Source organism: Anopheles darlingi, chromosome 3, assembly GCF_943734745.1.
Source record: "Anopheles darlingi chromosome 3, idAnoDarlMG_H_01, whole genome shotgun sequence".
NCBI classification, from domain to species: Eukaryota; Metazoa; Arthropoda; class Insecta; order Diptera; family Culicidae; genus Anopheles; species Anopheles darlingi.
Window position 1 is genome coordinate 59,957,255 of NC_064875.1, and position 11,565 is coordinate 59,968,819.

At 48.3% G+C, this 11,565-nt stretch overlaps 1 protein-coding gene across 5 annotated transcripts in view; it reads left to right on the forward strand.

Moving 5' to 3' along the window:
• The window catches only part of LOC125954696 (uncharacterized), a 35,334-nt gene extending 24,171 nt beyond the window's left edge, over positions 1-11,163 (forward strand). For all 5 annotated transcript variants that reach the window (XM_049685189.1, XM_049685191.1, XM_049685192.1 and 2 more), the window contains 3 exons: positions 1,196-5,665; positions 5,753-6,181; positions 6,271-11,163. In XM_049685189.1, coding sequence (XP_049541146.1) covers positions 1,196-5,665; positions 5,753-6,181; positions 6,271-6,693 — 5,322 coding nt within the window. In that variant the 3' untranslated portion in view covers positions 6,694-11,163. The remainder of the gene's footprint in view (positions 1-1,195; positions 5,666-5,752; positions 6,182-6,270) is intronic.
• The last annotated feature ends 402 nt before the right edge of the window (positions 11,164-11,565 follow it).

Below are 11,565 nucleotides of genomic sequence, written 5' to 3' on the forward strand. Positions count from 1 at the left end.
GGTTGCGAATATGGCCGGATGTTCTCACGCGCGATGCTTTTACGACACCATCCGGACACCATCGCAGGGCAGCGCCGAGCAATGGCTTTGGTGCGCGATGTTGTGGCAAACGGTACTGTTGGGACACACTAGTGTAAAGATAAATAAAACCGATTCCGAGACGTACCGGCTCTCTTGGTGTTTCGGTGTCGTCGGTCGTCGTACCTTGGGAAGTCAATAAGTTCCGTGGCTGGATCTCTGCCGGTGCACAAGCCCCACCGGTTCTCGCGCTCGATTTGCGCCAAAGGTATTCGTCGAAGCATATTGGCCCCGGACCAATATCATCCCTTAGCTGCCGTTCGCCTCCTTCTCGTGGCTGGTGTTTCTTCATAAAGTTTAGCTCGTGAGACTGCAAATGACCTGTCCTGTGTGTGCCGGTATGTCGGTCGGCGCTGCTGCTGCTGCTGCTGCTGCTGCTGCTGCACGTTAGATAAGAAACTCCCGACCAAAGTGAGCTCGACATACACGGTGTCGCTCGCAGCGATGTCATATAATAAATCCTCCGCATGGCTGCGGTTAAACGCTCTACACGCTTGTGATGCTGGGTCCTTGTCAATGCTCCCAAAGAGAGTAGGATGAGGTGTGGCGCGTAAGAAAATATGAATATCGTGTTCGAGCGATTGAAACACACTGCCCGCGGTCATGTCTTTCCATGGCGGAGTGCCTTCGGTACACGGTCTCTGGAAGAGCGTTATCGATGGACCAGCCTTAATCTAGTCTAGGGTAGTGCTATCGTCGTCTTAGCCGCGCTCGTCGTTATTGGGAATGGTTCGATGTCGTTGGTCAGAAAACGGGGGAGCTATTCATGTGCCGTTTGATTTCGATTTTTTTTGATAGTTATGATGTTTTTTGGTATGCAAATAGTGCTCTATTTGATGTGAAGGATATTAAAATTTTTAATGCGTGCATCTTCTCAGTATCCTGACAGGACTTTTGAGGTTAAGCGAAGACGGCACGTTGGGTAGTTATAGTTGCCATTGCTCATTTATGCTGGAATGTCACCATAGAAACGACAGTCTGCTCGTACGATTCGTACAGTTCGCGTAGAGCATTCAATCGCTGTGATTTCGGCTTCTTTTTATTTTTTGTCTACAACTAACATCCCATAATTCTCTTTTTAAATACTAATGGTAACTGTATTTTTCTCTTTCCGCAGACTGTTATATCGACTGATTTAGACTACCTACCGATAAACAATGCATTGCTGCAGCTAGTCAGCAATCCGGTAATCCCATCGGCGGCGTCATCTCCACCATATGGTGGCAGTAGGGGAGGAAGCGGTGGCGTCGTTGGTAATGGAGGTGGCACATCTTCGCCCGGAGGAAGCTCGCAGGGAGCGGTTTGTGGTAGCAGAAACAATAGTACCGCCAGCAGCACCAATGGCAATGGAAGTAGTAGCAGTAGTAGCAGCAGTAGCAGCAGCAGTAGCAGCACCAGCAGCACTAGCAGTACGGCGAGCAGTGGCAGTAGCAGTAATGGAGGCAGCAGTGCCAGTAGTAGCTGCAGTACGGCCTCGCCGGGCAGCGTTAAAGGAGGAGCCAACGGTAATAGCGGAAGTGGCAGTGCCGCAGCTGCTGCTGCCGATCCGGATCTAAGCTCGACGAGCGTTCAAAGTCTCAGCCCGGAGGATTTGCAATGCTACAAGACGGCCAAAAGCTGCATCGAGCAGCTAGCGCTCTACTTGAAGCCATGCCCGGCATCCATGAGCACAGGCTGTGGTGGAGTCGCCAGTGGCAGTGGATCCGGTGCTGCCAGCATAATAGCAGCCGGAATCAGTGGATCCGGTGGTGGTGGCGGAAGTCTGCTATCTCGCCAGATGCAACGGAAGCTGGTGATTCTGGTCAACTGTCAGCTGATCGAGGATGAGGGCCGGGCACGATCGTTGCGTGCCGCACGGTCACTCGGCGAGCGAACGGTCATGGAGCTGATCCTGCACCATCAGAATCCGCAGCAGCTGAGTACGAATCTGTGGGCGGCTGTGCGGGCCCGCGGTTGCCAATTCCTCGGTCCCGCTATGCAGGAGGAAGTGCTGAAGTTGGTGCTGCTCGCGCTCGAAGATGGTTCGGCGCTATCGCGCAAGGTGTTGGTTATGTTTGTGGTTCAACGGCTGGAACCTCACTTTTCACAGGCTTCCAAAACGAGCATCGGCCATGTGGTGCAGCTGCTGTATCGTGCGAGCTGCTTTAAGGTGTCGAAGCGCGAAGGTGATTCCTCGTTGATGCAGCTAAAGGAGGAGTTCCGCACGTACGAAGCACTACGGCGCGAACATGACGCACAGATTGTGCAGATTGCGACCGAGGCCGGTTTACGGATTGCACCGGATCAGTGGTCTTCGCTGCTTTATGGTGATACGGCGCACAAGTCGCATATGCAGAGCATTAACGATAAGCTGCAGACGCCCCAATCGTTCGTGCAGTCGGTACAGGAGCTGATCATCGCATTGCAGCGCACGGGTGATCCGGCGAACCTGTCCGGACTGCGTAACCATCTGAAGCATCTGGCCGGGATCGATTGGAACGCGGAAAATCACATCCCGAGCTGGGCCGAGTGTGCGGCGGCACTGCAGGCGGTCAAACGCGTTGTGGCGGGTCTGGTCGAGTTCGTACAGCATCACGGTAACCGGAAGTTACAGGAGGCAGGCCATTTAGCGCACAATCGGAACTACAAGATCAGTTTGTGCCGCGATCTGAACAACCGTGGCACGTGTCCCCGTGGACCGAACTGTACCTTTGCCCACTCGGAAGAAGAGCTGGAAAAGTATAGGACAAAGTTGCGGAAGAACCACGCGCCCGTTCCGTTGCGGCCACCGTTGTCGAACGGGAAGGAACATGCTATCGGTTCGTCGAACGTTGCACGTACCAGAGCTGGGGGAATCGGAGGTGAGGGCTTCCTGGGTGAGGGCAGTGCCAGTGGGGCTGGTGGTGGTGGTGGTGGTATGCATCCCAGTTCGAGCTCATCACATGGGCACCATTCGTCTGGAGAAGAAGCGTCGCCGGTACGCTATCCGAAGGGGTCAGTGGTTGGTGGCAGTGGAGGTGGTGCCCATCATCATCGCATGATGGACAAATCGCCGATTGGAAGTCATACCAGTGGAGGAAGTGCTGGTACGAATGGTGGTGGTAGTCACATGAACTCCCATTCGTATGGTGGCGCGGTCCAGGGAGGTTCACCAAATCAAGCTCCGTCGATGAATGGAGGAAGAACTGCTACCGGTGGTGGTAGAGGAGATGGTATACCGTATGGTGTCAGTGGCAGTCATCAACATGGCGTTGCGGGTGGCAATAGTGGAAACGGAGGTGGAATGAACTACCATCTTAATCGACCACCGCATGCGCCGCAAGGAGGCGGCCCAGCCGGACCACCAGTCACTGGACATCATCATCACCATCATCAGCATCACAATGCATCACAGTCGATGCGATATCGTCCTGCGCCTCATATGAGTACTGGTGGTTCAGGGGCTCCCGGGTATCTCGGTTCAAGTGGTCCACCACCCCATCCCGGGATGCTTCATCATGGGGGCAATACTGGCAGTAACAGTGGCAGCAACAATCATCATCTTCAGCCCAGTGCAGGAGGCTATCCACCACCACATCTTCCGGATCAGCATGGCCTCGGTCCTCCGTTACCTCCACCGGCGCCACCTTCATCGGGTTCATTGCATCACCCACCGTACCATGGAGGTGGACAAAACATGCCACAGCAACATGGAGGAGCTGGGGGAGAGTATCTGGATAAGCATATGGTTGCTGAGCATCATCATCACCATCCTCATCATCACCACCAACAGCAGCAGCAGCAACAGCAGCAACAGCACCACCATAGCCAACATCATCACTTAGCAGGTGGTCTCCATGGTAATCATCAGCAGCATCGTCGCGCTGGTGCTGGAGCAGCAGGTGGATATGCATGGGAACCCAGTAACCTTGCCAGTCCTGGCGCAATGTCTTCGCCAGGAGGACCATTAGCTCCTTCGGCTCATCATTTACAGCTGGGAGTGGGAGACAAAACGGTCAACTCTCCATCTGGCCATTCGCAGCAGCAAAGCAACTTTCCTCTTCTAGTATCACCACCCTCCTCGCCGTATGTGGGACGAGACAAAAATGGTCACTCTGGTGGAACGGGTGTTCCTCCGTCTGGTCATCAACAGCAGCAGCAGCAGCAACAGCATTCAGGAGGAGTAGCTGCATCATCAACCCCGCAACACGGAATACCGGGAATGGCTTCGAAGTACGGTGTTGCTGCAAACGGCAACGGTAGTGGTGCTGGTGGTCCTATGATGCATCAGCAAAACCAGCACAACTTTCACCACAAACTTCCGCCGCAACATGCATCGCGCACGGATTACAAGGATAAGCATCATGGTAATCGGATGGCACCGGCTCAGTCCCTCAGCAACAGCAGCATGGCTACTCCTCATGGACTGGGGCCGCCCCCTCCCTTCAATGACGGTCGCAATAGTGGCAGAGGTGGGTCTCAAACGCAGCATTACCTGGATGTAGTACCGTTAGCAAATGGGTCGAATCAAACCGGGCGCAACGGTGTTATGGCCGGTCCTGGTCCACAGCATAGTAATGGTTCAGGTGGTGGTGCTGGCAGCTATCATCATCTTCCACCATCGTACCAACGAGGAGTAGGAGGATCTCCGGCAACCGATGCCGGTGGCTATGGGTTACCGAAGATGGTGTTCGACACACCTTCAGCCGGAAAGAAGCCTTCCTTCACTCAACAAATCATCAATCAACAACTCAGCCAAATCGAATTTGCAAATCCGAATGCACAGGGTGGCGTAGGAAAACCGGACATGTTTACACGCTCCGATTCACTGTTGGCGGACGATGATACGCTGCTGATGGCCGAGCAGGACTTCAATTCATCCACCCAGTACGGACCAATCTCACGTATGAATCCGATTGGTACGGAAAGGATAGACCTGGGGCTAACGCCACGCGGTCCAAGAAGTTTGACCGATTGGTGGTCCTCGACATTACACGCGGAACAATCGTCGACCGATAGCTCTTCCGCTTCGTCGCCGTTCTATCATGGAACGGGCGGGCCACCGAACAGTGTCCAGCAGCAGTTGGCATCCCAGCACCATAATAAGCAGCAACCGCAGCAGCATCAACTATCGTTGCAGTCACAGGCGCAGGCGGCACCACCATCAGCACATCCATCAACAACAGCCCACCATCACCATCATCATCTTCATCATCTTCCGGGGCAACCATATCATGGTGCCCAGCATCAACAGGCGATGGTCGGAGGAAAACTCGTACCAGGAGGTGGAGTCCCGTCGCCTGAACAGAACAACAACTCACTCGACTTTGATCTGCGCAGCGTAGACAAGAAGGGGTTAGAGTATGGTGATGCCAGCATAATCGGTACTAGTGCGCACGTCGACTGTTGCGATCCGATTGCGGCTGTCGATGGTTTAACCGGACCGATAGTGGTCACTTCAAGTGGTGACTGTGGAGGAACTACCGGTTTTCTTGTGCAATCGATACCCCGAGGAAGACCGTTCGCATCACCTCATTCGTATGTTACGGGTGCTGGCGTTGAGAGCGGATTAGTTGATCAACTGGCCACTGGCCAGACAACAACTAGGGGATCCGAATTAGACGTGAAGGTAAGTGTGGTGTGTGATTTCAGGACGAGCACATTATCCGTCGAATCGAAATAAAGAGATTTTACTGTTTTTTTTTTCGTTCAACAGTCCGGCATACAATCCCCCGCAGGTGGAATGGCTGGAGAAGTGTCTCCTACTGTACCAACCTCTGCCACCATGTGGATGGACAGCGTACTCGATCTAGGGGAAAAGGATGGTACTACGAGCAGTACGGCAGGCAGTAAATCGGCTGGAAATTCTGCGACTTTTCCCAAGCTCCCAACGATGACAATGTTAGATACGTTCATGGACAAAAAAGGGTATAACGCCAGCAGTCCATCGTCAGGAGTTGGTGGTGGTGTATTGCAGCCCGATGGAGATAAACGATGCAATGGTGATGGTGGAGAAATTGGTCGTCTTCATGAAATGCTACTCAACACCAGCCAGCCAGCGTCACCGGCAATGAGCGGTGATCATCATCGAACCAGTGACGAGCAACACAAACAGAGCGCGTTCCAAGAGCTGACAGATCTGCGTGTAAGAGATATTTCGTCCCGACAGTTTCCATTTTTTTGGTCGTGTCCTTATGTTACGTCATTTAATTTATGGTTGCTTTTCGTTCGCAGAGCCAGCCTCGTACTAACCAGACGTCCGTTTCCGTAATGCTGACGTCGGTACAGTCCGCTTCCTCACCCCCGTTGAACTCCTGCGGGAGCGTTGACGAGGTGCCGGCCTCGATGTGGAGCAATCTGATCGATCTGACCAGCCTTAAGCCTTCGCTACCGACGTCCGGATCTTCGTCTTCACTGGGGCTAGCGGAAGCACTCTCCGATTCTGTTACTGGTGGTGTCGCGGGTGCGGGTAGTAGCTGCAACACTAGCACCAACAGTGGTAGCATGCTCCTCGGTGGTGCTGGTGGTAGCAGCAGTAGCGCTAGCACCAACGCACTTGGTTGCGAGGATTCGTACGAAGCGGGGATAGCAGATGGAATGCGTGAGCTAGAGCTCCGGCTGGAGACGGAGCTACAACTAGACGAGAACGGTATCTAACCAGGGCCAGCGGATGGCTACTCTCCTTGTCCCCTATGTCTTTGTGAGACAGAATATTGCTGCGCCGACTCTAGGAGAGCCACCTTTTGCTGTTTCCGTTCTAACCGTTATTGTGGATTGTTACGTTTCATTTTTATCTTATAATTATGTACCCTTTTTGACTCAGTCTTCGTTTCTGGCACCTCCTAGTATATTAACGTGGTCCATTAACCCACAAGGATGCTCGCGCGCAATTGCGTTTCAAAACTGACACTCAGCTCAAGCGAATGAGGAACTGAAATGTGTTTTAAACATTATCTACTTCCAGCGTTTGTCATTTGCCGGTGTGCTATAGCTAGGGACGTTCATTTCGAGCACTGCGAGACTAGCTTAGTTAGTAAAGAGTTCCGCCCGGCTACTAGCAAGTAACACGACCTTAAAGCTTCCGTAAGCTTCCGGAGGTTGTAGTAGTGGCGTTATATCCGTCTCTTCTGGACGGCAACATCTTTTTTGCTGCAATGTAGCGACGAATAGCTTATCCTTCTGTCACCGTTCAGGCGGTGTCGGCGATGTATGCTCCACGGAACTACCAACTACCTGTTCCTAATTTATCATCTCTGCTTCGCAATTTTTGCAGCCTTTTTTTGCCAAGCACGAATTGTGCATAAGACGACGATGACCTCCACGATGACACTTGTTCATATTATGCCAGGATAGACGCTTCTTTATCAACCGATCGCACGATCGTCACTCTTGTACACACGTATGTACACACACAACGATGATCGCGCTTATCCGCGCAGCGTGTTAAGCTGTTTAGTTAATCGTATACAAAACCACCCTTTTAGTAGTTAATTAGTGTGGTGGTGGTGATGATAGTTTGGTGCTAGTACACGACACACGCACCCTTTGTTGTCCAGACCTCGTTGTGGAGCACCGCGCGTCTGCTGCGCAAGCATAAAACAGATAAAACAATACAAAAAAATCTTTAAAGTAATGCTAAGCATTCAATTTTTATTTAAAACGTATCGCTCTGTCTCTAGCTCAATTAACGAATGTTTCATTATTGTTAAAATTAAACTATATCTATATATACATATATGTATGTATATCGAGCTACTAGCCGGCGGTCGTCAGCTTCACGCGTGTGAAGTCATCCACACTTTCCACACATGTGAGAAAGTGAATGGGTGTTTTTTTTTAATTGTCCGTTAATCATGGTGGACTATCTGTACTCCATATGGTAAGCACTTCGTTGCTTCGTTGATTGTGCGGTGAATATAGTAATTATTAGTTTGCTTTCGTTCATAGGTTGGAACCGTTCCCGTTGTTTAGCTGTTTGATTATGAATTTTTGCTTATAAAGCTTTTAGTAGAGTAGCAATAGTACAACGTATGGTTAAACATAATTTTAATTCTTTCCTATTCTTTGTTTTCGGTCCGCAAAGTTGCGAAGAAGCTAAAACTGTCACCAGAACGAGTCCAATATAAGAATGAAATACCCCACGTAGAAATGCCGAGAAACACAAGAACTAGGGATACCCGGTTTAACCGCGATTGATCACGAATAGAAAACACAAAGGTTCGTTATTGTCCGATACTTAGGGCGGTACGAATACTCTGCTGCAGGCACACTAGCCCTAGTGTCGGATTAGGTTGTTCTTCGTTTTTTTACTCAAGTTATTATATTGGTAACGGTATGAACTACATTTCGCTTAGCAGAATCGCTTGGTTTGTTTTATCTTACATTTAGGTCATTTTACTGGTATAGCTCCGCCTCAATAAAAGATCGAGGGAGGGCCGATCCGACTGTCTGCTATTAGAAGAGAACGTGAAAGCAAAGCTAGCGGTGGTAAAAAGAACATATTAGACAAATGATAGTAAAAGCCGAGCACGAATGCGGAGCATGAAGCGAACAAGCATAGAAAAGTACAGATTTAGTGGCAAGACCATGCTTATTGTGGGTTGTGCAGCAACTAATGAAAGACAGAATTCATACAGAGACAATGTAGGCCAACGCCGCCAACATTTTTTATTGTTGTTCTATGTTCACCGTTCGATCGCTAGGAGCGCTTGGGAGAACGTGTATTCCTTGCTAGAGATTAGAACAGAGGAAAACCACTTGTCGTGCGGCGGCAGCGGCGGTGACGACCAGCAAAGGATAACCAACTATTTTTGCAGGCTGTAAAATAGCAGTACCCTTCGCTTTCGGTGGCGCGATTACGATGATAACACGGTGGTACGGAGACGTTTGTTGCAAATGAGCTGTAAGCTCGTGAGCGATAAAGGACGTCCCGTATAGCTTTCATAAAGCTAGGGCCTCAACTTCTATTGCGCCTGAGCTGTGTGGGTCGTGAGTGGCGTCTTCGTTACTATTATCGTGAGCGAAGTCGTGTCTCAATCGGGCAAGCGATCGCGAAGGGTGGTGCGGTTTTGTGTGTTTTTAAACCCAATGGGTTCATCGTGAATGGTACACATTCGATAATGGAAGAGAAACAAACGAAACTATCAAATATACATATATTTATTATAGCAAAAACGATAAAGCGGATGGAGATGAAGCGGTACAGGAAAAGACGGCAATGGTGCGCGCGATCTTTCTGTCCTAGGAAACAAACACGACTATATATAGTTCGCATTGAATCAATTTAATGATTCTCGTAAAACCTCCCGTAGCAGGGAATATAGACCAGGTGTTCGGAATGGGAGGTTCAGTTGGGCAGTTGGTTTTGTGAACGAGAAAGTTCACAAGACAGAACGATATCCCAGATAGATAGCCTACCAGCAAAAGGGAGAGAAAGCGAGAGAGAGAGAGAACCACTGTGGAGTAGCTGAATTACTTCCGAAAATCCGAGTCGTGGCTGAACAGTCAAATTGATAGCAAATTAGCAAATTATATCCCTATCGCCGGGTTTTAGTTGGTAGTTGGCTAGCAAATGGTTTTAAAAACTTGAGCGAAGGATTCGTGCCCACAGTCACTGGACGCCGCAGTTTATCCAAACAATCACTAGCATCCTCGATTCTCTCTGCCCTATTGTTTCTGTGCTCAAAGAATGTTCCGTTCCGGAAATAGATGGATCGGCAAGCGCAAAAGAAGCGCAGAAATCGCTCGGAGACGCGTAAATCATTTCTATAATCATAACCCTATACATGGCAGGCGCTAACAACACGGCAGAAATGTTGAAAAAATGGAAGAAACAGAGTTAACATTTAATATACATACCTATATATATATATATATATATATATATACATGCATCTATATATATATATAAATACTTAAACGCATACCTATAAAAGTATATATGGAAAAATATATAAAGTTATATTTTTATTATTCACAAAAGAAGAACCATATATATATATATTAAAAAAGGTGTTTGGCGATGGCTAAAAGATGATAAACATGAACAACAAAAACAAACAAAAAAAAAACGAATACGATCGGAAAAGCGAAGAATGATGTTTAAAATGAAAGCGATAAACTATCGGTTAAGCGAATCCTTTCTATCCGTCTCTTATTGGTACAGTCGTCGCCGCGAACAATGATGTTAAGGAAAGGAGCGTTTTTCCACGTAGGATTCACAGACTCGTGCGTTACCACTTGTAAGATTTACAGCTACAGAGCTCTTTAGTTATTTTCTATCTGCTTGTTGCGTTCCAGTAAGTTCCTCCCGTTCGTTCTCGGAACATCAGACAGACAAAGCGGACTGAGAATCCGGATATATACATAAATATATATCTCTCGGACTCCAGAGGCACCACCTGCGCTTCGCGTTTTGCGTTTAATTGTTAACCGATTGTTCTCTTCTATTATCAACCTTGATTATGTAAAGCCGTGTTTTAATCTCGTTTGTACATTGTTGCAGCCTTGCTGATGAGCCTTGATAATTCCCGTAGCGCTCGCCATGTTAACGCCCGTTTTTTATTTTAATTATTAGCTGCTGAAGCTTTAAGGATATTAATGCGCTCCCTTCCGCTCTGTGAACGCCGGAAATATGCATTACACGTGGTTTCCCTTGATCGTTCCCTGCAGTCACACTGACATGCAAACATCATCCTTATTCCTAATATCGTGGTTAATTTATTATTAACTCGCTTCGCTGACCTCTCGCGTTGTTGAGATGGTTTCTATCCCTATTTCAGCTTACCCTAAGGGTAGTAGGGGACGTCATTCAGTTCTAGGGGGTTATGTTTCCATATTTGTCAATATCGTTTCGTTTGCGCAATTCCTTTGCTAAAGAGACTTCCATTATCAGCGCCCTCTGTTATGCTATCTCAATATTATCTATTCCTTTAGCCTGTTCTTTGTTATAGTTTATACTCTAGGACAAATGGAGAGTGAGGTAACGAGGTGAATGAGAACAAGACAAGTAAAACTAAACGCAAAACGTGTTTATTACGTTACAATACGAGCGGGCCGGTTCACATATTAATCGATTTGTGGAAAATACAAGTTACTGGTGTTGAAGTAATTTTTTGTTGTTTTTTTTTTAGTTGTTTAGATTTTCTTTCAGGTTTTTTTAAAATCATGTTTGTGATAATATCACTCATTATTTACGCCCTTCTATTTTGGTGTCATAATTTCATTCCTTTGGCATATCATTTTTAGGTTCTTTGACAATGAATCGTGCATCCTTTCCTTTCAGTAACACAAGCACTAGCTGCAAGACAAGAGGCTGCGACGAAACGACAGCGTGAATCGATATATACACATATTTATTCTTGCTTGTATCGAGCAAACGGAGAGGGATATTGAGTAGAAAGGGAGAAGATGAACCTACTTACTACTGTAAGCTGTAACTGGGTATCCGGGGTACGTTTCCTCATTTACATGGTATTCAGGAATGAAAGGAATGAGGTACTTATGGCTATCGATTTTATTTCCCCATTC